The following is a 27490-nucleotide window of genomic DNA, read 5'->3' as shown; positions in this document are numbered from 1 at the left end:
TCCGACTCGGACTTGTTGATCGATCGTCTTTTTTCTCGACGTGCGCACGCACGTACACAGACCGAATCGGATTATTTGTGGGCGAGCAGTGTCTATATATTTGCTCCGGTGGCCGAAGCGAGCGAGCCGACAAGCCACAGATCGATCTCTAGCTCGATTTTTCAACGAGAACCCCTCGCTGATCGACCGCACGCCGCGCGCAGTCGTCGTCGTACGTCGTCGTACTCGATCGTCTTCGACGACGGCAATGGCCGACCCGACGCCGCCGCCACCGTGCGCCGCGTGCGCGCACCAGGGGCGGCCCAGCTGCCCGGCGGGCTGCCCGCTGGCGCCCTACTTCCCGGCCGACCGGCCGGAGCGCTTCGAGTACGCTAACCTCCTCTACGGCGTGGACGGCATCCTCCGCCGCCTGGAGGCGGCCGGGCCGGACCCGGGGACCCGGCGCGCCACCATGGCGTCCATCGTCTTCGTGTCGGACGCGAGGGCCGCCGACCCCGTGCACGGCGCCTACGGCGTGATACGGAACCTCCAGCAGGAGCTCGCCAGCGTCAAGGCCGAGATCGCCGCCATCCGGCAGAAGCAGCAGCAAGCCCAGCCGCCGCCGCCGCCGGAGGACGGCCACTAACTAAGCCTACGCACCGCCATCCGCATTTATATATGCATGCTGTGGAGACGGTTCAATTAGATTATGTTTTTCTTAGTAACTCATTAGATTGCTGCAATATTAATTATCTGAATTCAGAGTTTAGCTCCATGTTTCGGAAATAACTAGGATTAGCACCCCCACACGTTGCCGTGCAGTGGGTGCGACGGTATTTCCAAAGGATGTCAAATTACTCCTCTATTTACTGTATGTCATATATGATTATATTTGTATTTAAAAGTGTCTTATAATAATATTATTATGTTGAAGGGCGTGTAGAAAACTTTGCACACTTCTCTGTCTTTATCTCTATATCTAACTCTACGTGTGGCGTTTCGGTTCAGACCAGAAGTTCCAGATTCAGACCGGAAGTTTCAGATTATTTACTTCCCTGCAAAGTATGAATTTCAAGGAACGCCTATTCACCTCCTAGATCTATATCTATATCTATATCTATAATAACTAATATAAATATTCGGATTTTTCCGGTCGTCGCATCTCTTTTCGTCCGTATTTTCGTCCGTCCGTCGTATTTCAATCTCAATCCCAATCCGACTATGTTAGCGATGGAAAAATTGCAAAAAAAAAAAAAACAATTCATCACAGATTCACACCAACGGATTCTCAATCCCACCCACGGATTCGCAGCCAATTCATCACAGATTAAAATCCACAAGAAAGGAGAAAAACGAAAAGACGAAAAACCGCAAAAAAGGGCGCCGCCGCTGGGAAACCAGGCCACCACCACCTCCCCTGGATCCAGGACGCCGGATCTGGGATACCGAGCCGCCGCCGCCTGCCACCGTCGAGCCCTCCCGCGGCCCCATGGCAAGGGAGAGGAGGCGAGGGGCGGAGAGGCGCTGCCGCCCGTTGCCACCCGCGGAAGGAGAGCTCCGGGCTCAAGACGTCGACTGGAGAGGAGGAGGTGCGGGGTCGCAGGTAGAGGGAGAAGGAGAGAGGAGGCGGAGAGAAAGAGTCGCCGGAGGCGGAGAGGCGGAGAGAACGAGAGAGAGGAGTTGAGGAGCGGCGGGTTGGTCGCGGCTGGGTTGGTGCGGTGTGGGGATGGATACGGATTAAACACTGTGGGCCGCCTCCGTTTTTTTTTTTTGTTGATTTTTCTGGGATAGATTCGCCTCTTGCGGGCACGTATCACTGTTGCCACCGCAAACGCTAAAACAAAAATGTTCGATTTTTAGTCTATTAGATTGACTTTGAGATTCGTGTTCATGGAACATAAAAAATAAAAAAAAAGCTACGCACGATACAAGAACGATTTTGCTATATCTCACTCGAAAGATTTTTTCTTATCTCTCACTCGATTTTCTCACTCAAATTTACAGTGCATTTTATTGTAAGTTACAGTGTAATTTATGAAACTTACCCTGTAACTTTTGTAAGTTACACTGTAATTTTTGAATCTTCGCATGTAAATTTTAAATTTTGTATTGGATTTAGTCTTTTTCTTGAGGATATGGTAATTTAGTGTCCATAATGTGTTTCTTAATTGCTTTTTGCTTTTTATTATATCTATCGGATTTTAATCCAAAGATTAAAAATCTGTGTGATACGATCATAAAAATCTTTCGAAAGATGTATAGGTACTCCCATACAAGAATCGACCCCGGGACCTTCGATCTGGGCCCAACTACTTAAAGAAAGTTTATTTGCTCAGTTGGGATAAAATTAGTTTTTCTCTCTCAATAATTTTAAGCATCTTTCTATTTTCTATTTTCAGAAATAGCATTAGTACCATTTTAATTATTTATTACTGCTTAATAATTTAATTCCAACTAAATTGAATTAACTAAAAATTTGATTTTTCTCATGATATGGATTTATTTTTCGACTAAAAATATAATTATTTATTTGTCATGATATAAATTTAGACTAAAATTAAATAATATTAATATGAAAATTTCTAAACTATAAGAGTGCTCATTTTTTTATTACTTTACTAAGTTAATAACATTAATTTTTTCCGTTGCAACGCACTATTGAATAATAATTTATTATGAGCTACTATATTTCTCTCTATCATTTGAGACTTTTTTTAACGAGCAAAAGTACCAAAGCAGTGTGAAAATAACTTCGCTTAAAAACAAATATTTTTAGTTCAATACACCGTAGCAAAGCACGGGCATTTTGCTAGTAATACTAAGATCCTTTCAACGCGTATTGTCTCCTTAGCATCAATAATACTAGAGGCTGGGGCGCGCCAATGGCGCGCCGCCTGTAGACAGGTCGATGGAAAGATGCGATGCACACGTTCTCTTAACTAAGAAAAGCTAAAAAGCATATGGTAAAAAGAAACAACAAATAGTACCATAGTAGCTGTAGTATAACAAGCCAGCTGTTTGTACATAAAGTGGTTAATTGTTCACTCAGCTTATGGATAACAAAAGGAGCTGAGGACAATGATAAGCAGTTATAGGTCACGTGCTTACAGAGCAAGTGAAGTTAGATAGACCGCAAGCAAAGGATAATAGAGAATTATAGTAGTTGTTCCAGTGTAGATAATAGCAGCGACTACTGAAGATGCAGGTAACTTTCACAGAGCATCTATGGTGAGCGTGAGGTGACTTGTCCTAAAAAGTGGAAGATGCAGATTGTGTAAGTTGATGCTGTTGGCTGCTGCAAAGCTAACCACCCTGATGTTAAGTTGTTGAGGGTCGACCTGCAATCTGCACTCTAATGTTTGCTGTCTTGCCTCGAACCAAGTTCACAATGTATTTCTTTGAAAACTCGGTCGCAAAGTACTGAAAAAGAAAAGTGACATTTATATGCTCAGTATGGGTATAAGAAGATGGAAATGTTGTGTCAAAAATTACCACTCTGTCCTGTTCCATGAATGTTCTGTTCATACGCACGACATAGAACTTGTTTGATTCTTCTAGAAAATCTGCAATCTCTTTGATGTAACTCTTCAATTCAGCTGTGAGCTTAATCTGGTGGCAGAAGGAGGTGTCTGCTAGGTTTTCTTTTGTTACTGCCTGCTAGTAAAAAATGACAGAAAATGATTACATATGAATAGAAACATAGATAGAAAGATTTAAATCACTTGTCCAGCATGTGCAATTTTGCAGGAGGCAATATAGCACAGTGTTTTTTAGCCAATGTAAGTTGGAGGAGTATCTGGCTGATTTAATTGTATATCTTCTATTACCCGGCGAAAACAGAATAGACATGTTAATGGGTAGTGTAAGTTGAAAAAATGTGATGAGGCAAACTTTGTACCTGTTCCATTCCTCAGAAATGGAACGCTTTTGCTAGGAGATGCATGGTCAAATGTGCTTGCTCTGGTTAATTGACCTGATGGATCAAGGGGCCTTTTGTTCGCTGATGAGCTGTTGGATGGGGTCTTCACTGGACATCTAATAAGGCCTTGTCTGTTCAGTATCATAACACACGCTTTAGACTGTGATGGCATCCAGAAAAGAATCGTTTCTCCAGTTTCTAATCCAGTTGCCTCTACAAATTATTTCCATCATGTCGTCATGTACAGTGTGCTAGCTACTTCCTTGATTTTGATCTTTATCTTCAAGCCATGGGAAGTTTTTAACTTCAGATTATCTCCACGCTGCATCTTATATGCTGTCGCAAGTGTGATTGGCACAGGATGTAGAAAGAAAATATCATATCCGCACTGGTGCTAACAGCATATTGTACATAGAAAGTTTTGTTTGACTTTGAGCTTACCAAGTAGCTTTGATTTGTTGCATTCAGCCTCATTGATGCGAAAACTGCGGAAGACATGATTGTGGCTACAATATATATACACATGTAGTTAGATGTATTTGATAAATAAAAAAAGTTATGAGAGGCTCAGCTAGTTATTAGAGTTTTTATTATAATTTTTTTATTTTCAAACAGGGTGAGTATTTTGGGATATGTAGAAATGCAATGAAGTATGTGATCTATAACTTGATGTATGTAAGTATTTATGTGATGTAAATCTTAGTTGTAGCTGGAAAGATATATATGGTAAGAACATAATGTGCTGGGTTAAGTGGCTATACTACGGTAAGATATAAGATAATTATGATGCAAGAATAGGACTAAATAGCTGTGAAAAAGCTTAATAATTTACAGTTGATGTAAGTATTTTTTTCAGTATAGTAGCTAAAGGATTTATGTGAAAGAGTATTAATTATTTATTGTAATTTCGTGTAATGGTATTGTTCTAATGTATTGAAAAAGGGAAATTTTTATATTAGAAATATTAGGAACTGAATCCGATATTAGCAAGTCATGACACAAATATAAAATATAAAGAATTGAAAGGGGCTAAAGTACGAGTATACATGTTTCAATAATGGGCAAGCTAAAAAGTATAACATTTATATCTGAACTGAAATAATGATTAGTGAGAGAATATGTAATAGAATAGGTGTATATTTAGGATGCCAAATCTACATAGTTAAATGATACAATCAATTAGTCTACCCCTATAATAAAATGGTTATAGAAAGGTTTTTCTGGGTCAGCTAATATCAAAGAGGGTTTGTAGGTTAGATCACTTAAGCATAATCACTGATTAGGGCTGTCAACAGTACTTAGGGTTAATGGTAGATCTATGATAGTTTGATTGACATAGAAAAAGACAGGAAATTTTATCCCCCCGCGTCGCCCACGCGCAGGCGACACGGGGGTGAACCCTACCGCCGCCGCCGCCGCCCCCCTCTCCCCCCTCCCCCTACCTCGCTGCCGCCGGAGCTCACCGCCGGCAAAGCCGGCTGGTGAGCTAGGATGGCGGCGGCGGGGCCTTCTCCGCGGCGGCGCTCCCTCTTCGGCGTGATGGAGGTGGTGTTCGCCGGCGTCGGTACGCCGGTGAGAGGTGGCGGCGAGGTCTCCCGGCTAGGCGGCGGCAGATCTGGCGTCGCCGTCGCCGGATCTGGCAAGCCCTCCGATTTTCGGCGGTGGAGGAGGCTGCTGCGACGTGTGGGCGGCGACGGCTCGCGCAGCGGCGCGTGGGCGGAGTCGGTGCTGGCGGCGGCCGCTGGCTCCGGTGGTCGAAGGCCAGCGCTGACGGTGGCCGCCGTCTCCGGTGGTCGGCAAGGTCGGGGCTGGCCGGGGTCTCCATCCCGCCACTACTCTCTTCCTCCTCCCTCTCCACAACCACCCTCTTCTTCCCCCCCCTCCCCTCATTCCCTTATTCTCTCTTGTGATGTCCCTCTCCTCTCTGTGCCGTCGGCACAAGCGAAGCAGAAGTGGAGGTTTCCTTCCTCCCTTCCTCTCGCCATCGCTGCTACCAGTTGATCTCTGCTGCCAGTTGTCCAATTGCTCTGCTGCTCGCCCCAGCGCTCCTCTCTCTCTGCGCTGGTGGTATCTTGGAGGTGGTTGCCGTAGTCGTGAGGTTTTGTCCCGCGAAACCAGGAGTTCCTCGCCGGAGACATGGTTGACACCGAGGTCCTGGGTTCCCCTGACTCCAACTCTCAGCTCCTCTTCAGGCCGGCCAGGTCTCCTCCCCTCCGTGATGCTTCTCCCTTCTGTTGGCCGTCTTCCAGACCTGGCCGTGGAGTCTTTCGGTGGTTGAGGAGAAGTGTTCGTCCTTGAAGGTGGTCCAGTCCGTCTGAAGTCAGGGCTCTTATGCCTCGCCAGTGCTTCATGTGCCCTGTGACTATGTGGACCTATCTTAGTGCCGAGTTTGGAGCGGTGTGTTTTTCCTCTTCGGTGCTGAGCTTTTGTGTTAAGGCGGAGTCGAAGCTGCTGCATCGGGTCAGCCGATGAGCTAGGCAACGACAACTCTTAACACTTTTGCTTTGGCTTCTTGGAGGTCCTACACCTTTTGAGGGAGTCCTAGGCGAAAGCCCTGTCTGGTCTTCCAGGATCGGCGACATCGACGCCTGCGGGTGCCGTTTCCTCCTTGGAGGTGTTGTCTTGTGGACTCTTTCTCCCTTTGGGTGAAAACCCAGTCCAGTTATGGGCGGGCGTGGGCAGCGGCTTCTGTCGTTGTTCACCTCCTTGGAGGCTTCGTCTTGAAGGTCTTGCTCCTCTCTCGGTTACTTCTGTGGTTCATAGTTTTGTCACGGGTTTTTTTTGTGTCTTCTGTGTAAGGTTTTGCCGGTTTTCCCTTAGCAAACCGTGCAGTTGTATGGTTTTCTGGCCCGGTTTCCCTTATAAACAGGGTCAACTCTCTTCTTCTAATATATCCGGTAGATCTCCTACCGTCTACTGTTTCAAAAAGATAGTTTGATTGACTTGAGGAAGGGTGTGACGCTCGATGATCTAAAAACATATATTCGGTATAGAGAAAATGGGGAATGAAAAGAATAGAAAGAGAGCGAAATAGTGTGGTGATAGTAAAGGCATGTGGTTTGGAGATGAGATCTCTAAACCCTGCGAAGTGAGAGTAGCAAGCGGGGGAAGAAGGATCGATGGAGCAGCGGTCACCGTCGATGGCGTTCCTCGTTGGCGTCGCTTTTGTGGCTAAATTCGTACACTTGCCCTTTACTTGGGGCTGCAAACCAAGATTGTCTGCTTGCAGAAGAATTAGTGAATAAATCCATATACACAAACTATGTAGAATACACCTTCAGATTTCAAGTGCATTTTGAGAAGAATCACACAATTAATCCATGTATATATGTGTAATCTTATTAAAAGAGGCAAGAAGCAGGCTGCTTGGACTGCCAATGATTGTAGTCTGAGCATAGGCAGTAAGAAAACATCAATTTAATGGGACTGTAGGTAGCAAGTAATACACCACAAATTACATATTAACTGAAACCTCGGTTATGTTATGGCCAAACTGAAAACATAATACAGCGGCTAGAAGTAAGAGTAGAATTGAGTGGAAAATTTACCCATATCATGAAATCCAAGGGATGTACGCAAATTGTCTCTCTCTGAATTGATACTAACAAAAAGGTGTCAAAACAGGGAAGAAGCCCATGAGTACCAGAGCACTTAGTAAGCCCAATTACACCAACATCGCAATGATCTCCAACTGTCCAAGGCTGAAAAAGAAAAGATATCACATTATATGTTAAAAACCACCACCATCACCACCACAAACAAGTGAGAACTGTGTGCCTTGAAAAGGAAAATTACAACATTACTTGATTACCAATAGTCAGGAAAAAAATATGTATTTCAAGGGAGAGAAACACTAACAACGTCCATGACCAACAAAAGCCCATACATTCTGTGTAACTTGATAAGCTCAAGCAATGGAGCAAAGTCACCATCCATGCTGAACATACTGCATTTTATCAACAAGAAGATCATCTGAGTTGGTTACGCTAGCCATTGATACCAAAATAAGTGATTTTTGAATGAAGAAATTTACTTGGAAATATAACTTGTCTATGTGCGAAAAAAAGAATATTTTCCATTGATTAATGGGACCTGCTAGTGTAATCACAAACATAGTTTATAACTAAATCAATTAGTGCTTAACATTATGACATGTATGTTACGACTGGGAAGTGAAAAAAATACCCATGGATTTTTTTTTAAGTCTTACACTTACTGGAGGATGCGAAGCAAGCAGAGTTTAATCTCAATGACCTCCGATTGTCCAAGGCTGAAAAAGATAAGAGATTACATTATATGGTATAAAAACCCCTAAGAGCACAATTCACATTTTCAGGTTAATCAAGCTAAGCCATTAAATGAAGCAAAACCAAGCATCAGCGCGCACCTATAACATAAACACAGATATACCTCAAGGATGCCCGTTGGGATAAAAATTTGGACGGGTAAAACATCACAAAGGAGATCAAATGGCAGCTACAATTAGGATTGCCAATAAATTAATACTCACATGGGAAATGAGCAATGAAACTACACCCGCAGTGATCCAGTTGAGCACCGTGAAATTATTTAGGTTACATGCAGATGAAACTGCAGAGCATGAAAACAAAAAATGAAAATTAAATAGCATATACAACATCTGTAGGAAGTTCAAAATATCATATAACAGCAAAGAATCAGCTATAGTACATGCAGCCAAAGAAGCAAGCTATAGAAGGGGCATGATTTAAAATAATGGTGTTAGTATTAGTACCTAATGGCACAACGGTTATCATGTAAGTAAATCAATATTCCTGTCATGCTTCTGCTTGCCTCTCACCTGCAACCTTTCTCAATTGCTTGTGGAGGATTGAACTTGTAACATGTACTGGTAGCCAAGCTGAATACCAGATCAGAGAACATTTTGTATTAACAAATCTGATGCATGAACATTAACTAATCAAAACTGATTGAATGGCTGAACATATATCGAGAAGGGAATATAACATCACATAGCGTACGGAGATAAATAAAAACAACTATGTAAGCAGCAATCACCAAATGGCACATGGACCAGCTGATATATCAGTGGAGCATAGAAAGGAAAGATAAGTGGCACAAAGGAAAAAGTATATTACTATGACCACATCTGAGATGGGTAACGTAAGGAAAGATAAGTATAATGTAAAGGCATCCCTTTCCCTTTTCCTTTCCCTTTCCTATGCATTCTCTCAAATATCCAATCTAAAATCAAAAATTGCAATCCAAGAACAAGAGAAAACAGAGATTGGCAGGTCCTAGCTCACTCAGCTCTTATTTGCAGTGTGCTTCTCTACTTAGCAGCTTAGACAGAGGCATGCCCATTATTTGCATCTGAGTGCTGTGGTTGTGGAACTCCTTACCTCAGTGCCGGTTGGCGGGCGCTGCTAGCCTACACCTCATCAGTACAGAAAAACAAAAACAAAATCAACTCCCCACAACATTACAAATTGATGCGATTATATTACTTCATTTTGCCTTCACTTATTAGATCACCGAACATCAGTTTATTGGGAATCCGTACCTGCAAACATTGCCAAAACCACTCAATACAACAGGAAAACAGTAGGTAATGTCAGTGCTACAAATACTATCACGTCATTAACCTGACAATACAACTGACCATTCTCGATGATACATACTGAGCAATGAAACATGCAGTAAAAATGTGGAACCACCAACTGTTATAAAGTAGTAATATCTAGAGCATTAGCATGTAGATTAGTATGACTAATCACTAACGAGAACGATCAAACAACAATACACCTGCGTGCAACAATTGCAATCACAGGCTCGCAGTTACCACATGGGCAACAAACACAATCGTAAATTATCAGCATCAGTCTATCACTAACACCACTAACAATAACAACCACTCACCAAGACCATGCCAGAGTGGTCGCAGAATGAGGAAGGTGAGGCCGGCGTGGGCGCGGTGGAGAGCGACCCAGCCGCAGAGGCGCACGCAGCGGCCGGCATCACCGGCGCCGAGCTCGTCACACAGCTCGTCCCTCGTAGGCCACTGCAGCGGCTGCAGCCTCTCGAGCTTCGCCTCGGCCGCGGGGTCACGGTGTTGGTGGCCGCTAGGGTTCGGAGCGGAGACGGTGAGCACGAGGCCTACGTGGTGGAGGTGGTGGTGGAGAGCAGAAGGAGGCGGAGGAGGTGCGAGGCGGGCAGCCTAGGGTTGAGCGGCTTTAGGCGGGAGAGGAAGGAGAGCGGCGAGGCGCAGAGAAGAGAGGAAGCCATTAGATTGGACTTGGAGACGGTGGGAAAGCGAGTAGACGAAGAGAAGGGGGCCTGGGTTTTCGAGGAGGAAGACGAGATGGCATCGGATCCGGCGGCCTTGAGGTCATGGCCATCAGATCCGGCCACTCCGATGGCAGCGAGCGGGTAGACCAGCAAGTTGAAGACGGCGGTTGTCAGACTCGTAAGAAGAATGGAGGAAATTTCAGAAAGTTCAGAGTTTCAGTTAACTGAAGATGCAAAGGAGGGAGAAAACGTTTCATCCTGGGTAATGAAGATCTAAGAGATGAGACAAAGCCACGTGTTCGAGAGAGGGATCCGACGGTGTTAACGTCATGAGAAGCCGCTGTAGCTATCAAAGCTTGTCGTTTTGCTCTTTACATTCACTGTAATAATTTTAGCTGCTGTAAACTTACTTAAGCTGGCTTTTGCTGTGGGAAGAAGATAAGAAGAATCACAATTTCTATTTGTCTTAGGAGTAGCTAACTTAGAACCCTAGGAGATAGTCTTGCGGCGGCCACCCAAATCCTACCAAAATTCACAAATCGCTACTCTGTTTCTCCATTTCTGGTTCAGGGTTCTGACAGAGGTATCAGAGCACGAGCGAATCCTTGGCTCTTGGATCTCTCTGGTGAAGGTTGGTGGAAGGCGGCGGTGAGATCCACCGTAAAATTCCTGAGCTAGGAGGGATTCAATCCGGAGGCGAGTGGTGCTTCAGATCGGACAGCAAGGGTTGGGTTGCCACCTTCGTGGTGTGCACCTGTAAAATCTCCGGCGCTTCTGATTTGAGGTTGGCGGCGGTAGATCCGACTGCAGGGGTAATAGGGGAGGAATCTTGAATTCTGAACCTAACCTGCAGGGGCGAAATGGTGACCAAGACGCGCTCAAACGATGAGATTGTGGGACTGGAGGAGATGAATGAGTTTCGCTCAGATGTGGCATCTCTGAAGAAGGAAGTAGTAGAGCTTAAGGGCTTGAGGTCATAGGTGAAGGAGATCAAGGACCTTCTGCTGGAGTTGTGCAAACAGAAGGGGAACGAGGGACAGGAGAATCCTGTGGGAGATGCTGCAACAAAAGAGAAGAGCACGGGAGAAGCAGGACCCAGTCGATCTGTGCAGGTAACCACGCCTAGTTTGGGAGTTCAGTTCTCTATTGAACCAAATACTATGAGCCTATCTGCACCTATGGGTCAAGAAGCTAGACCACAGGGGGGAGTCAGTAGTGTTCAGACAGATTTGGGGCAGGTGACTACTGTATTATCAAAACCTCCACCATTCATACCATTTGCCCCATTTCCAAACCAGAGGGTACCTTTCTTAAACTCAGCTCCTTTTCAAACTCAAACAACAGTTGGGGGAAGAGTGCCCAATTCAAATTTTCAAACACAAGGGACAGCCACTAGCTCAGGCACTGGGCAACAAGGGGTTCACATATTAGATCATAGCAGACCTGGTGGTATGGTTTATCAAGGAGAAAATCAACATTATGCTGAAGCTGTAATCAAGGGACCTCGGTTGGAAATACCACTGTTCACAGGAGAAGATCCCATTGACTGGTTGAAGCAATGTGAGAAATTCTACGAGATTACTGGGACACCATATGATCAATGGGTCAATCTGGCAATTGCACATCTGCAGGGAAGAGCAATGAAGTGGTTTAGAGGAGTAGGTATTCCTTGGCAGTTGATTCCTTGGCCACAATGGTGTCACATGGTGAGCACTCGTTTTTCGGCTGCAAATGAGCATGAGGCAGTGGAACTATTCCAGAATGTTAAGCAGTATGGTTCAACTGTGGAACAATATATAGATAAATTTGAGGAGTATGTGGATCTAGTCAGGAGGGACCATCCTTACTTACAGGAACAGTATCTGAATAGCTGCTTCATTGGTGGGCTTAGAGGGGATATCAAGCATGATGTGTGTGGGCAAAAACCACAAGGTCTGTTGGAGTCCTATTGGTATGCAAAGAACTATGAGAAGGCAGCTAATGCAAGGAAGGTGGCACTGAATTTCAGCAGAAACAGAAATCAGAACACCAATTTCAACAATCCTGGCAGGAACACAAATAATAGACCACAAAGGGGTGATGGTGAGAAGAAAGAAGACAGAAAATGCTGGTTTTGTAAGGAACCATGGTTTCCTAGACACCAATGCAAGGTGAAGCAAGCTATCAATGCTTTACTGGTAGAGAATGAACCTTGTACTGAAGAGGAGGAGGATGAATCAAAAGAGAAGGAACAAGAGGAGCTGGCCACTGACCAAATAGAGGCACCTAAGCAGGAGGGAGCACATGAGGAGTTAATGAGTGTGTCATTTAGTGCAGCTTCTGGCACAACTCGGCCTGATACTTTTTCAGTCCTAATCATGATCAATGGGAAACAAGCAGTTGGTCTAATTGATAGTGGGAGTACTGGGACTTTCATGACCCATGAGTTTGCAGTTAAGTGCAAGTGTCCTATAGCAACCTCGACTATTAAGAAGGTGATAGTAGCAGGAGGAGGAGAATTGAAATCTAATCTTGTAGTCCCAGAAGTGGCATATAAAATTCAAGGGGTGAAATTTGTTAATGCTTTCAGCTTGATCACCTTGAAGGGATATGATGTAATCTTGGGGGCAGACTGGATTTTTCGGCATAGTCCAATTACTTTGGATCTCAAACAGAGGGAACTGTCTATCACCAAGGAAGGTAAGCTAGTTGAATTTCAGGATTTCACTAAACCTGGGAAACATTTCTTAATTGATGGTCATAAAATGGAGAAGCTGATAAAAAAAGGAGCTGTGGGGTGTGTGTTACAAGTGAATGCGATGACTGAAGAAGAGAGGAAGGAGGAGGCTGCAGTGCCAGCAGATGTTCAGGAAGTTTTATCACAGTTCCCAGGAGTGATGAAGGAGCCAAAAGGCTTACCTCCAAGAAGAGCTTGTGACCATGTGATAAACTTGAAACCTGGGTCAGAACCTCCCAACCAGAGACCCTATAGAGTGCCACATTACCAAAAGGAGGCCATGGAGAACATAATATCAGATCTGATCCAGTCGAAGGAGATTAGGTTCAGTGACAGCCCTTATGCCTGTCCAGCTGTAATGGTTAGAAAAAGGGATGGATCTTGGAGAATGTGTGTAGACTACCGACAGCTGAATGCCCAAACAGTGAAGAACAAGTTTCCTATGCCAATTATAGATGACTTGTTGGATGAGTTACATGGGGCTAGAATATTTTCTAAGCTGGACTTAAGGTCGGGATATCATCAGATTAGAATGGCTGAGGAAGATATTCCTAAAACTGCCTTCAAAACACACATGGGTCACTATGAGTACCAAGTAATGCCATTTGGGTTAACTAATGCACCTGCCACTTTTCAGTCACTAATGAACCAAGTTCTAGCACCTTTTTTAAGAAAGTTTGTTCTTGTGTTTTTTGATGACATCTTGATTTATAGCAAAACAAGGGAGGAACATATCAAGCATATCAAGGCAGTATTGCAAGTCCTGGAGAAGAACCAGTTGGTGGTACGGCTTAAGAAGTGTGCTTTTGGTCTGAGCAGTGTGGCTTACTTGGGACATGTGATATCTTCGGATGGAGTGGCAACAGATCCTAGCAAGATCAGTGATATCATGAATCGGAAGGAACCTAAAAATGTGACTGAAGTCAGGGAATTCTTGGGGATGACTGGGTATTATAGAAGATTTATAAAAGGGTATGGGTTAATCTGCAGACCCCTTCACGACATGTTGAAGAAAGGAGGTTTCAATTGGGGGTTAGCTCAATCTGAAGCATTTACAGAGCTAAAAGGGAAGCTGTGTACTAGTCCAGTGTTAGCCTTACCAAACTTTGAGCAGCCGTTTGTGATTGAAGCAGATGCTTGCGAAGTTGGTATTGGAGCAGTTTTGATGCAGGCAGGAAGGCCAATTGCTTATTATAGCAAGGCTCTAGGGCCAAAAGCAGCAGCTCAGTCAATTTATGAGAAAGAGGCTATGGCTATACTAGAGGCTTTAAAGAGATGGAGGCATTATGTTTTGGGTGGAGAATTAGTCATCAAAACAGATCAGCAGAGTCTTAAGTACATGATGAACCAAAGACTGGTGGAAGGGATACAACACAAGTTATTGCTTAAACTGATGGAATATAATTACACTATTGAGTACAAGGCTGGTAGGGAGAACTTAGTAGCAGATGCCCTATCTAGGAGCCCGAAAAACAAGGAAGAAGTGACTGAACTTTGTGCAGCTATTGCTGTGGTGGTGCCTGAGTGGATACTGGATATTAAAAGAAGTTATGAAGAGGATGTTCAAGCTCATAAGTTGCTGAGTTTAATTGGCACAGCAGGGGATCCACAAGGGGAGTATAAGTTTGAGGCTGGAATTATGAAATATAAAGGAAGAATATATGTGGGGGAAACAGGAGAAATCAGAGGGCAGTTAATACAAGCTTTTCATAGTTCGACTTTTGGGGGGCACTCTGGAATTAGAGCCACATACCAAAGGATTAAGAAGCTGTTTTATTGGCCAGGATTGAAGAAGGGAGTGGAAAATCACATAAGAAATTGTCCAGTATGTCAGGTTACTAAATCTGAACATGTGCATATACCAGGTCTTTTAAACCCTCTAGAGGTACCAGACATGGCTTGGACACATATATCCATGGACTTTGTAGAAGGGTTACCAAAGTCCAAGGGGAAGGATGTGATTTTGGTAGTGGAGGATAGGTTAACCAAATATGCACATTTCATAGCTTTATCCCACCCATACACAGTGGAGGAAGTGGTGCAGGTGTTTATGGATAATATTCACAAACTGCATGGGATGCCGATAGCTATTGTGACAGATAGGGACAGAGTTTTTACTAGCACATTCTTTCAAGAAGTGTTCAAATCTCAAAAGGTCCAATTGAGGTTTAGCACAGCTTACCATCCCCAGACAGATGGGCAAACTGAGAGGGTGAACCAGTGTTTAGAATCTTACTTAAGGTGCATGACATTTCAAGAACCACAAAATTGGTGCTCTTGGATAGCTTTAGCAGAATGGTGGTATAACACAACATACCACACAGCAATACAAATGACTCCATTCAAGGCCCTTTATGGATACAGTCCACCTCAAATCAGTGAATTTTCTGTCCCATGTGATGTATCTCAAGAAGCAAGGGTAACCCTGGAAGAGAAAGAGGCTATAGTTCAGAAACTCAAAGCAAGCATGGAAGATGCACAAAGAAGGATGAAGTATTATGCTGATAGGAATCGAACAGAGAGAAAGCTGGAGGTGGGAGATATGGTATATCTGAAACTACAACCCTATAGACAAAATGCTTTTGGGATCAGAGGATCATTAAAGTTAAGAGGCAAATACTATGGGCCATTCAAGGTGCTAGAGAAGGTAGGTGCTGTAGCTTATAGATTGCAGTTACCTGAAGAAGCTGCTCTACATCCGGTCTTCCATGTGAGCCAACTTAAAAAGCACCTGGGTACTCATGCTGTACCAATGCCAAATTTACCGGCAGTGGGACCAGATGGTCAAATCAAAACAGAGCCAGTAGCAGTGCTGCAAAGGAGAATGATTCCAAGGAACAATGTTGCTGTCACTCAATGGCTAATTCTGTGGAGCAATTTAACTCCGGCTGAAGCAACCTGGGAGGATGCTTCTTATATTCAGAAAGTGTTTCCAAATTTTCAACCTTGAGGACAAGGTTGGGCTTAAGGGGGGAGTAATGTCAGACTCGTAAGAAGAATGGAGGAAATTTCAGAAAGTTCAGAGTTTCAGTTAACTGAAGATGCAAAGGAGGGAGAAAACGTTTCATCCTGGGTAATGAAGATCTAAGAGATGAGACAAAGCCACGTGTTCGAGAGAGGGATCCGACGGTGTTAACGTCATGAGAAGTCGCTGTAGCTATCAAAGCTTGTCGTTTTGCTCTTTACATTCACTGTAATAATTTTAGCTGCTGTAAACTTACTTAAGCTGGCTTTTGCTGTGGGAAGAAGATAAGAAGAATCACAATTTCTATTTGTCTTAGGAGTAGCTAACTTAGAACCCTAGGAGATAGTCTTGCGGCGGCCACCCAAATCCTACCAAAATTCACAAATCGCTACTCTGTTTCTCCATTTCTGGTTCAGGGTTCTGACAGCGGTGAAGTCGACGGCAGGCTGAGGATGGCGACGAGGGCGGCGAGGCCAGTAGCCCCTGCCATATGGATGTCGTCTGCCTAAGCCACCGCCGATGTGTGCCACCACGAAGCACCGCCTTCGCCTCCCCCTCGCTCCGTCCCCATCGCCTCGCGCCACCACCGCCCACTCGCGCCGCCGCTACCACTCGCGCTGCCACCGCCGCCCCCTCAAACCCTAGCCGCCGCCAGCCTCTCCCACGCCGCCATCGAGCGCCGCCGCCTCCGCCTCCCCCTCGTGACATCCCCGTCGCCGTGCCCCGCCACCACCCCCGCCAACGCTGCCGCCTCCACCTCCGCCTCGTATCACCGCGGAGGCCGTGCCCGGTGACGGCGACGGCGTTCCGCGAGGGGAAGGCGCTCGGCAACGGCGGAGGCGGCGACGGCGACGGCGTGAGACAGAGGCGGAGGCGGCGCTCGGCGACGGCTCCGTGAGAGGCAGGGTGAGACGAGAGGGAGGAGGGGACTGGCGGCGGCGGCTAGGGTTTGTGGGAGGGGGAGTGGTCTAGTGCACGTAGTTTTGCAAAAAAGCCCCTCGGTTTTCACTTTTTAGAGCGCGGTCCTAAATCACGATTTTTCTCTCCTTCGCATGGAATATCCGTTTTTCTGAAGGACCTCCACGTAAAGTAACACCTCATGGATACTGTTTGTGAGGGACCTCGATCGAATTACGCACAAAGAGGAGGGTTTTTTTCGCAAAATCGCCACCCCTGCACTGTAGCTATCCGACGTGGACACGCCGAGCAGCCGCCCAGCCCGCCACACTTAATAGTTTGGGGGTAATTGTGTTCTTGTCCCTATTTACAACTGCAATTGTGATTTTACCCTTGTATTTTTAACTCTGTGATTTTACCCTCACTATTTTGAACTGAAGCTCAGGTATGCCCTGTTCCGTTAGGAGGACTTAATGGTGTTAACTGACAGGTAAAAGGACATCTATGCCCTTGCAGATTTGGCTTGTGAGGACTTTGTGTTTTGGCTGTGTTTCACGATTACAGTAGAAAACGGAGGTATGAACTTGCCCTGCATGCTTAATTATTTTAACAACGAAATCCAACTTTGTAACTACACAAGAAATACGATTCTCCAGCATATGTTTAAAAAAAATCAAGGGATTTATTAATTAAGAAACACTATGGACTGAGGTATGAATTCAATGCCTCAATGCCTGACGTATGAACTTGCCCTGCATGTTTAATCATTTTAACAACCTAAGGGATTTATGAATATGCAAACAAGAAACACTACTCTCATCTCTTTCTTTCAACAACAGAATAGCTTTGTTGGTCCTGTCCAGTTTAGGAACCAACCAATAGTCCAAGGCAGTAAGAAAAATAAAAACTAAAGGGGGAGTGACAAAGAAGAAAAAGTAAAAGACAATAAAACTCAAATGTTCCTCTCCTCCTCTCCTTGCTGTTCTTCTCCTCCTTGTCACCATCATGCCTCAGGCGAGCTCCTCGCGGCCATGCTAATGGTGGCAAGGCAGCCTAGCTAGCTACGCATATGCAGCAGTACGTATGTACTCGATCATCTGCTGTGCAGTGGTTCGGGCACTATAGCCGAGGCCGATGCCGACGAGCCCAGTGACCACCACGGCGGACGGCGACGGGCTAGCTCAGCTTGACATCGCCATTTCGCGCCGGCCCAGCCTGCTTCACCCCGCGCTCCTCGCTCTTCTCGCTTGCCCGCGTGTGCCGCCACCGCTCGCGAGGGTTAGGAATCGGGGACGGAGGTCGGAATGGGGTATGGGGATCGGGAGGAGTCAGCAGTGGCTTAGGTTGAAAGGTTTGGGATAGAGATGTCTTTTTACATTTTGCAAGTCAATTTCTTATTTTCTTAAACTCATTTAATCTGAGTCCACCTAACAGACGTTTAAACCAGGGGCAAACAGACCATTCAACATCAAAAAGTGAGGGCAAAATCACAAAGTTTAAAAAGTAAGGGTAAAATCACAATTGCAAATAAAAGTAGGGGCAAGAATACAATTGCCCTAATAGTTTCTAATTGTTAGTGTCTTCAATGAGGCTGTACAAGAACCTGAGCACGGGTGAAATGTGTAGGATCCTTGGTAAATTTTGTTCTAGGTTCGCTGCTGACCACGGCTGGCTCATGCATGCATGCTGTTGTCATCTTGTAGCGCATCTAGCCATGTATCAGTGACTCTAGTTTGATTGTTTTGACGAAGATCATTTTAGTACCTGCCGTCTATTTGATTATTGTACGGTAAACAGTTATCAAGGCTTCATGGCTATGCCATTTAGCTTTGTTAAACAATACCAGATAGCTCATAATTAATTAAGATAACCAAGACTAAGAAAAAAAACAGAGAACAAAGGCTACAAAATTATAAATACTCAGGTAGATGATAATTAAGAGAACCAGAGCTACAATACCAGATAGTACAATTTTTATATTGGAAGCTAAGCTACAAAGCTAAAAGTTACATTCACAGACACTATACATTCATAAATGATGTACCAGTTAATGTCATACTCCCTCCGTCTCAAAAGAGCCAACTTAGGTACCAATGAGACATTACATAGTACAACAAATCTAGACATGTCCCATCTGTACTTAGGTTGGCTTTTTTTTTTGGGACGAAGAGAGTATTTTCGAGCCTGAAAAACAACGACTAGCATGCATAATGTGCAGCTTTCAGAACAGGTAGTTTGTGATGCCATCCCATCACTAGCACTAGCACAAACTGAGAGCAGACATCAACAAAAACACCAGGCATTACAGCTAAAGTTCCAGGAACAAAAGTACAAGTTTAAAGCTCTAATGTTCAGCAGGCACTTTCAGCGCTTGAAGTATGTTTCTTGTTGATCTCCCTCCTGTATTCTTCAGATGTTGCTCCCTTCTCTTCCAGCTGATCATTGCTCCAGGCTCCTGGAATTCAGCCTTCCTCTGTTTCACTTTTCCTCCAATTTCTGCAAAGGTAACCGGGATTTAATACCATGTAAAGTATAATAGACAAGGTTAGTTGGATTTTAAGGCATTTTTCTGCTTAAAACAGGCTGCATTTCGGTTTTCCAGATCAGTGCCATTATTCCCATCATCCTCTTGTCAAGTTTGTCAATGTCTCTATGAATCAACAGCTTCAATAGGACATTTGCAATGGCATGTGAAACTGGTTTCTCAGTTTAAATATGAGTAATCTCATATCTCATCCAGTAACCTTGCAATTCTGCTTACAGCTTCATGAACTCTCTTCCTCCATGTTATCTTCACTATCTATTAACTGAAGTGGTACCTTTTCTTTTACGTAAAACTGATGTGGTACCAATCATGCAAAATAAGAATCTGAAGAATGCAAATGATAGCGCAAGAATAAGAGGTGAAAACTATGAACAATATAGAGTAGCAGGATCTTATAATATACTCACTAAAAACAGATAAGATGTATATATACTGCTCCAAACAAAATGGCATAGGAGAACAAGGTTCAGGAATCGGGAGATGAATTAGCTTAAAAACTTGGTAGCTTCAACCGCACATTATTTACTTAAAGTTAAAGAAGTGATCATGAAAAGAATCAGGTAGTAATCCGTAGTTTTTTTGTTTTTTTTTTGGTCTACCACAATAAAAATCAACTAATTGGAAGCAACAGTTAGCATAACGTATATGCATCAAATTTCTAACATGAATTCACAAGAACTTGTACTAAATTACTAGAACAACATTATGTTGAGTGAGTAGGCAGGAAAGTTTTTCAATACAATAGACAGCAAGAAAAAGCGCAAGAATCTTGCAAGAACTGAAACCCAACAGCTTCGCCTCACAGATCAATCATTCAATCCCCAAATATAACATCCGAGAACAATTTCAAATCAACCGAATCGAGGGCACACAATCCCACGAGAAGCATGCACAGCAGGGCAGGGAGAGAAGGAGATCGAAGAGATTGAGGGGAGCGACCAACTCACAAGTTGACGACGAGCGACGGGGAAGGTGGCACCGGTGAAGGGAGGAGGACACAGGGGAGGTGGCACCAGCGACTGATGGGCGGCGAGCGGAGGAAGCGGTTGTCCGGCCACGGGAGCGGACGGAGGCATCGTGTTGTGTCCACAGCTCGGCGCTACCGAGCTCGCCGCCGTGCAGCACCAGCCCGCGATCGCCACCATCTTCCTCCCGAATCCAAGCCCCAGCAGCCACCCCATCCTCCTCCCGCACACTCCTCCTTCGGTCCTTCCATCGTGGCCGCGGCGGCGGGGAGACATTTTCTCAAACAGCTCGTGGGCAAGCCAGCCGCCGCCCGCCGGCCTTGCACAACTTCCTCCGCAAGTCGCATCCCACCGGGGGGTGTGGGGCCCACAAAATCTCAGGGCCGGACATGGAGCAAATGGTCCCAGGTGACGTGGTCCCCACGTAACTAACCGACTGCCAGATCAGATCGAACACGCAAGCCAAGCGGCCAACGCCACGTAGGCCGGCGACGGCGAGAGCTCGAGCTCTGCCGCTGTATATATTCGCTCGCTCTCGTGTCGCCGCAGCGAGCAAGCCGACGCCGCCCTCGCCTCGCCATTCCCGTACCACAAGTCTTGGTCGACCTCAACGCAATGGCCGACCCGTCGCGATCCACCAGCAGCGGGGCGGCGAAGAAGCCGTCGCCGAGGAATCCTCGGTGCGCCGCATGCAAGTTTCTCCGGCGTGCTTGCTCGCCGGAGGAGTGCCGGTTGGCGCCCCACTTCCCGGCCAGCCAGCCGGAGCGCTTGCAGAGCGTGGAGCGCGTCTTCGGCATGAGGAAAGTGCTGGAGCTGGCTCACAAGGCCGGGCCGGAATACCTCGACGACATCCTCAGCTCCATCGTCTACGAGGCCGAGGCGTGGGGCAGAGATCCCGTCTGGGGTCCCACCGGCGTCGTGGGAGCCCTCGAGCTCGAGATAGGGACCGCGCGCGCCGACCTCGCCGTGCTCCAGGGCCAAGACCAGGACCAGCCGCCGGCGGTGGCCACGCTCCCCGAGCCCGAGCTCGTCGTCCACCCGCCGACGATGGCGCAGGATGAGTCGAAGCCGTCCTCGACGACCTCGTCATCAAGCGGGACGACGACGACGACGACGAAGAAGAAGAACAAGCCTAGATGCGCCGCGTGCAGGTACCTTTCGAGGAGTTGTTGGCCGGAGTGCTTGCTGGCGCCCTACTTCCCGGCCGGCCAGCCACCGGCGCAGTTCGGGAATGTGCACCGCCTCTTCCGCCTCAACAACGTCCTCCGGATGATGGAGGAAACCAGGCGGGAGGAGAGGGACGATCTCATGGCGGCTATCGTCTACGAGGCGGATGCTTGGGCCAGGGACCCCCGGTACGGCGTCGCCGGCGTCGTGCGGAGCCTAACGAACGAGCTCGCCCGCGTCCGCCTCGACGAAATCGCCTTCCACCTCCTCGGCACCGACGAGACCTACGACGGCTACAAGGAGGAGGACGCGCTCGCCGTCGACCCCGTGAGCGGCGCCCAAGCGGGCATCGGGGTGCTCGGTGGCTCGGGCGCGGACCTCCAAGAGAATACCGGCATCCTCCTCGGCGCCGACGAGCCAGGCCCAGGCGAGCTCGCCGTCGACCCAATCAAAGACGTCTTCGACATCGACAGGTTACTCGCCGTCGACGATGACTTGTCCTCCGGGACCCAGCCCTGATACCACCGCCGGCGACAATTAATGGAAGGTACGTCCTGTCCGATATCCATCAAAATGCTTTCGTTCCTCGTAATCATCATGCTTTGGTGAATTCTTGATAACCTAGTCCCTTCGATTAGAAATCATGCATAAACACGACTAGTGAATATTCTTGTAAAACATTTGATCTACACCGAAATTCCCCTTAGTTGTTGATGATGTGAACTTCTTGCAAGACGATAAAATAATCAAGTCCGTGATGGGAAATTATTGTAAACCGAAATTTTTGCTTCTAGAACAGTTCGGCCCTCCTTTTGATTGTACTGCTAGAGATCATCTCTTCCTCTGGGAGAAGCAAAATACTGAAGCTTTTCCTTTTCATGTTCAGAAGTTGCAAAAAAGGCTCATGTGCAACAGAACAGTAAACTTCCTTGAGCATTGAGGAGATAAGTAGATAACATATAGTGCTATATATCAGTCATAGGCATCGGAATATCACAGGAATTGATAGACAGTGTGTTCCTTGCAAACTACAGCATGTTCAACACTTATTTACTTATTTGGTGAACAGAAAATTGGACCCACAATGAGGTGCCTCACCAGTTACCAGCAAGTTTGCTATTGAACTTAAATGTCGCTGCCAATTTGAATCAATAGGGCGTATTGAATTATGTTTTACAAGTTCTAGTTTTATGCACACATGTTTGATCCCTTCCAACAGTGTTACAATCATCAGCCAGCAGGCGATCATCTGGTTGGCACTGAGAAACAGCATTTTAACTAAAGATAATTTATTTGAAAGAGGGTCTTGAAAAGGAAGTAAGAAATGCCAATTTTGTAATGAAGAAGAAGCAATAGATCACTTGTTCTTTAAATGCCAATTAGCTCGGTTTGTGTGGAGTGTAATGAACTGTGTTTTTGCCTGTGGCATTCCAAATGGAATGAGGGATGCCCTGGGAGAATGGATGAAACAATTTAATAGGACTCAAAACTGGTGGCAGTGGGAGTGGCTGCCCTTTTTTGGGCAATATGAAAATGCAGAAATAAAGCTTGTTTTGAAAATCTGCTACCAAGAGACCCGTTGACATTTTTTTTTTCAGATTACTCACTGTATATCATCATGGGGAATGTTGCAGAGCAAGGAGGACGAAGCAGAAAAGGCAGGTAGAAATGAGGTGTATGGACTGCAGCATGGATGGTGTTTGAGAAGAAGGATACAATGGTCAAGATGCAGAATGGGTTTTTGTAGCCTGGAATGTGATACTGCCATGACCATGCTGCTATCTTCCATGAAAGATGCAGAAAGTGTTCTTTTGTCGCCTGGAATGTGATATTGGGGCTCGAGAAAATGGATATTTGGCTACGTTCAAAACTGGGTTTCGCTATTATGCCATCCTCAAAACGTGATTCGATAAAATACTATTTCCGAGCACGTATTACTCGCCAAAGTGCCATTTTTGCTGTTTTATTCATTTCCAAAACGAATTTCACTCGGCTGTGGGGTGATGAGACGAAAATGCCCTGTTGACAGGTGGGACCCCGGGCTTGTTATCCCCTTGCAGCGAGCTCAATCTTTATACTGTACAGCAATGAATGGAAACGAAGAATTGTCGTCGGCGCGCCGCACGGTGGCCTTTCGGTAGAACCACTTCCCTACCACCGACCCCATCATAAACAACATCGACATTGCCACGATGTCTCATCCCGCGTCGTCACCGTCACAGCCAGCTTCTTCACCGCCGCTGCCGGCTTCTTCACGTAGATCTCATCTCCCCCTCCCCCACCCGCCTCTTCTCTCCCTCCTGCAGAGAAAGAAGTGTCCGCAAACGTCCCCAGCAGCCGCCGCCTCCGCCCCCTTGAGCTCCTTCCATCTACGTCGTCGCCGTCGCTGCCCTCCTTGAGCCCCATCGCCGTGGACCTCCCACCACCGCCGCCGCCTCCTACGGACGCGACGGTGATTGCCGCCACCAACCACCTGCTCCAGATCACGCGAGCCTCGCGACCGAAGAGCTCCGGGCGCAACGGTAACCCGCCGGTGAGGGAGCTCGAGGAGGGAGGAGGGATTGCCAGGAGGGAAAGGGATGAAGCGTCACCATCCGTGGAGATAAAGAGGAGGGTGGGACCCACTGACATGTGGGCCCTAGTAATTTGATGTTTTGTTTGACTGACGTGTGGGACCCACATTTAAAAAAAAATCAATTGCACTCCTAGTCCACGTCACTACCACGCAGGACAAAGACGAAGTCAGACTAGTCACATAGACGCCACGTCATCCAAACCGCCTTAAAACTTTATGTGCACTGGTTTTGTAAGTTGGGGGATGCCTTGTATCCGGTTTTGCGCATCAGGGATGAAAATCAAACTGGACGACAAATTGAGGGACCTAAAGTTCAGACTGGCGATAAATTGAGGGACCTAAAGTGAACTTATTCCGAGTAAAAATGGGTGGACATTTTATATTCAAGAAATAATAATAATACCAGCAAACTTTGCAGCGAAGTTGCATAAACACAAACACATAGGAACAATTATCTCTGTAATTCGCAGATCCATCATATTGTCACCTGTTCTAATAACTTAACAGTATAAAGTATTCACATTGATAAGACTGGCATTCGTATTTTTCCTCGGCTACATTGCAGAGACAGTATTGTATATCTAACATCACGATTTTTTTGCTGCGCCCAGCAGAATTTACAGTAACAAATCTTCAATCCTACAAACTCCTGGCTTGCATTACCTGAGAGTGTTCGTTTCCTATATTTAAGCTCTGTTCCAGGAGCTTATGCTATTCATAGTACAGACTTCTATCGAAGTGGGTAATTGATATACAGATATTCAGACGTTATAAACACGTTCCACTATTCTAAGGACAGATTGTATTCTTCTCATGCCTCTAGTGTTCCACGAACTGCATCGGCTCCACAAGGTATGGGCAGTCATCAACCCAACCACAAGGCCTTCCGACGAACTCCTCGACATCGAAGGAGCCAATCCCAGCCTTTTCTTCCTGCTCCATTCCAGTTTCAGGTAAGGCGTCCAGCTCTTCCCAGACATCATCACACATATTCTCAATATTCTGGAAATTGCACATTGGAGTGGTCTCCACTTTCCCAACTGTGCCACAGCCAGTGCTCCCTGGAGAAACATCAGCTTCCATCACAGATGCAGCTTCCATACCTTTGTTCAATGGCGAATCAGCATGCTGTTCTTCGTTTTCCATCAGCCGTTGTCTTTTCGCGGCGCCTCTTAGGCCATTCTTATTCACATAGTTGAGTAGAACCTGCTGCACGAAAGCCGGGTTGGTGAGTACCTTGGCAAAGAAGCCGATGGTCTGCTGTTGCCTTCTCTCGATGTTGCGGACCATCTCCTCCATGGCAATGAGCTGAGATTTACAGGCGTTGTACTGCTGCTTAAGCATGATGACCTCAGCTCTGAGGGCTGCACGGTCTCTCTTCAAGCTCACAACCTCACCAGGAGCCTCAGGCTGTCCAAAAACAACACTTGCTTTATTTCTTAGTTGTGAATCCACGAGAGGCTTGGAAACACGCCTCCTCTTGATGTTTTTCAGCAAATGCTTCTGACCAGCTAAGAAGGCTTCATTTGCAAACTCCCACCGATCTGGAGTGACCTTTCGGAACCCCTGCATAGCAACAACAGGTAGAGGCCGGTAAGTTTTTCTAGAAGCAGCTGCAGGGAACCAAACCCAGTCTAGAAAGTCAGCAGTATTTAGGGATTGAAAACTGTCAATGGTAGGTATACGCATATTAACAAAAGAATCAGTCTATGGTTTTAGTCTATCAGAGATTAAACTAGCAATTTCACTTCTGTGTTCTACCGTTGAACCACAGGACCAGCATTACCCAGAAGCTAGAAGGTTCAGTTGCCTGATATGAAATGTCTATTTACAGCAAGAAAAGTATATAGATAATATCAAAACAGCAAGAATGGTGGTGCCATTAGCAATAAACACAAACAGGCCAAATAACCGAGAACACACTGCTAGATAAGCTCATTGACAAGAACAAGGTAACTGTTCTGTACTTCTGTAGCTCATTGAATCAGATAAGCTCATGTATGTACAAAAGCACGGAGCTCCACATCATCAAAAAAGACAAAAGAAAAAGTGGGGGAGCATAGTTCACCTAGATCATGTTACCATCACCTTTCCCTTTTAACTATTAAAGGTATGGACAGGTCATGAGGTATTAGGTCTTTCAGAGTGGTGGAAAAAGACTTCAAGATTTCGAGTACGACATACGAGCTACCTGGACACTTGTAATGCCCACAAGAAGGAATATTATCCACTTTAAGTATTTTAGGGATCAGTATCTTGGATTGCAACGTGAACAGACAGAACATAGGTCATATCCAGTGACAGTGGAGCAGATGAAATCCAATCCAAGTGCATCATCACAAAGGGGCTAAAAACCAAGACAAACATTTGTCCCGTAGTACAGATGGATGCAAGTAACTAGCATGACTTTGCATCGTACAATACAAGTATACCACCACTGAACATTCAGCATCCTACAAAAACATGGCTGAGGATTTCAGTTTCTTGGTAAGACAAAATTTCTGGTATGCACCATCCTAAACTAGAGGTGGAACAAAATTGTATATACAAGGGATGGTTCTATACCATTTGCAGTCCAATATTAACCAATTTAGGCATGATTTTTAAATTCTGGTCAAACTTCTAGAATTCTCCTGCTATTATCACCAATTTTGACAAAACAGGATATTGTATATGCGAGCGCATTCGTGGACACGAACAAACCACAGCATAGGACAGTACCAGTTCATACATGATACGATTCTTGATTAGTACGGAAACGCAGCAAGGATTTCCCACGAATTTGGTATCACTCCTTTTCAAATTTCATTCTCATAATCAGTTATCTTGTTCGATCAACTAACAACTATTGTCTCACCAGCATCAACGATTCAATTTACACGGGAAACAGAAGCACACGAGACCGATCAGCGGTTCACAGAAAGAACACCACCCACACCACAAGCAGCAGATCGGGCGATTGGGATACGTACGTAGGTGTTGAGCTGGCGAACGAAGGAGGAGAAGTTGGCGTGCTTGAAGAAGCGCGGGAGCACGCCGGCGGCGAGCGCGTGCGGGTCCCACACCACGAAGGAGGCCCCCGAGCCGCCGGGCCCCCACGACACCACCGCGTCGGTGGCCGCGTCCGCCACCATCTCGTACGTCTTCGCCACGAACGGCGCCGGCCCCGCCTCCCCGAGCCCCTCCATCGGCCGCGGCGGCGGCGGCACCACCCCCAGATCACCCCCGCCCCACCCCTCCCCCGCCTCGGGCTTCACCTCCCGCTTCACCGGCGCCGCCGCCGCCATTCCCCCCTCCCCTCCTCCTCCGGAGAAGCGGCGGGTGGTCGGCCTGGGGATGAGTAGTCGGCAGAGGGAGGAGGAGGAGGAGGAGGACGCCATGTGGGAATTGGGATGCGCGGCGCGGCGAGCGCGAGGTGTTTGGGGTTTAAGCATTTGACACGCTCTTCGCCTCCGCTATAATAATAGTAGAGAAAGCCGTTGGTTAACCCCACGG

General features: G+C 46.2%; 4 protein-coding genes and 1 long non-coding RNA gene across 12 annotated transcripts; 2 read left to right on the top strand and 3 right to left on the bottom strand.

Annotated features, from left to right (window-relative positions):
• On the top strand, positions 1-1691 carry LOC9266080 (LOB domain-containing protein 22). Its single transcript, XM_015785013.3, has one exon. The coding sequence runs from the start codon at positions 248-250 to the stop codon at positions 623-625; it is 378 nt and encodes a 125-aa protein (XP_015640499.1). The 5' UTR covers positions 1-247; the 3' UTR covers positions 626-1691.
• A 1252-nt stretch (positions 1692-2943) lies between these two features.
• Positions 2944-10334, bottom strand: LOC9270426 (uncharacterized). 7 transcript variants are annotated; one of them, XM_066312659.1, is made up of 11 exons: positions 9797-10334; positions 9280-9440; positions 8652-8777; positions 8115-8168; positions 7757-7844; positions 7447-7599; positions 4340-4404; positions 3878-4234; positions 3472-3633; positions 3318-3399; positions 2944-3228 (listed from the first exon to the last, which is right to left on the bottom strand). In XM_066312659.1, the coding sequence occupies exons 3-7, from the start codon at positions 8696-8698 to the stop codon at positions 4369-4371; spliced, it is 378 nt and encodes a 125-aa protein (XP_066168756.1). In that variant the 5' UTR covers positions 8699-8777; positions 9280-9440; positions 9797-10334; the 3' UTR covers positions 2944-3228; positions 3318-3399; positions 3472-3633; positions 3878-4234; positions 4340-4368. The 7 variants fall into 7 exon arrangements, with proteins under 7 accessions (XP_066168756.1, XP_066168741.1, XP_066168753.1 ...); XM_066312644.1 differs by having other exon boundaries at positions 2944-3399; positions 9280-9308; positions 9385-9440; XM_066312656.1 differs by having other exon boundaries at positions 2944-3399; positions 3472-3636.
• Positions 10335-18653: 8319 nt separating this feature from the next.
• Positions 18654-20624, bottom strand: LOC112939437 (uncharacterized). Its single transcript, XR_003243147.2, has 2 exons — positions 20236-20624; positions 18654-19239 (listed from the first exon to the last, which is right to left on the bottom strand). It is a non-coding gene; the product is annotated as an uncharacterized lncRNA (long non-coding RNA).
• Positions 20625-20691: 67 nt separating this feature from the next.
• Positions 20692-23366, top strand: LOC107278430 (uncharacterized). Of its 2 annotated transcripts, none has more exons than XM_026026611.2 (2): positions 20692-21967; positions 23019-23366. In XM_026026611.2, exon 1 carries the CDS (start codon positions 20869-20871, stop codon positions 21937-21939), a length of 1071 nt encoding a protein of 356 aa, XP_025882396.1. In that variant the 5' UTR covers positions 20692-20868; the 3' UTR covers positions 21940-21967; positions 23019-23366. The 2 variants fall into 2 exon arrangements, with proteins under 2 accessions (XP_025882396.1, XP_015638289.1); XM_015782803.3 differs by having other exon boundaries at positions 20765-21967; positions 23055-23347.
• Positions 23367-24456: 1090 nt separating this feature from the next.
• Positions 24457-27490, bottom strand: LOC4326351 (heat stress transcription factor A-6a-like). Its single transcript, NM_001397942.1, has 2 exons — positions 26968-27490; positions 24457-25561 (listed from the first exon to the last, which is right to left on the bottom strand). The coding sequence occupies exons 1-2, from the start codon at positions 27427-27429 to the stop codon at positions 24815-24817; spliced, it is 1209 nt and encodes a 402-aa protein (NP_001384871.1). The 5' UTR covers positions 27430-27490; the 3' UTR covers positions 24457-24814.

This window comes from Oryza sativa, chromosome 1, assembly GCF_034140825.1.
Source record: "Oryza sativa Japonica Group chromosome 1, ASM3414082v1".
Classification (NCBI taxonomy): domain Eukaryota; kingdom Viridiplantae; phylum Streptophyta; class Magnoliopsida; order Poales; family Poaceae; genus Oryza; species Oryza sativa.
Note: the sequence above shows the minus strand (reverse complement) of the source record. Positions and strands in the feature narration are given on the sequence as shown.

Bases quoted from the DNA above. Each gene is read 5' to 3' on its own strand.
- LOC9270426 (XM_066312656.1), bottom strand. From the start codon at position 8,698: ATGACAGGAATATTGATTTACTTACATGATAACCGTTGTGCCATTAG. The intron at 8,169-8,651 runs GTACTAATACTA...TATCTTTTTCAG, and splicing joins GATAACCGTTGTGCCATTAG to CCTTGGACAATCGGAGGTCA. The intron at 4,405-7,446 runs GTAAATTTTCCA...TATATATTGTAG, and splicing joins CCTTGGATTTCATGATATGG to CCACAATCATGTCTTCCGCA.
- LOC107278430 (XM_026026611.2), top strand. From the start codon at position 20,869: ATGGCCGACCCGTCGCGATCCACCAGCAGCGGGGCGGCGAAGAAGCCG.
- LOC4326351 (NM_001397942.1), bottom strand. From the start codon at position 27,429: ATGCTTAAACCCCAAACACCTCGCGCTCGCCGCGCCGCGCATCCCAAT. The intron at 25,562-26,967 runs GTACGTATCCCA...GTTGCTATGCAG, and splicing joins TTCGCCAGCTCAACACCTAC to GGGTTCCGAAAGGTCACTCC.
- LOC9266080 (XM_015785013.3), top strand. From the start codon at position 248: ATGGCCGACCCGACGCCGCCGCCACCGTGCGCCGCGTGCGCGCACCAG.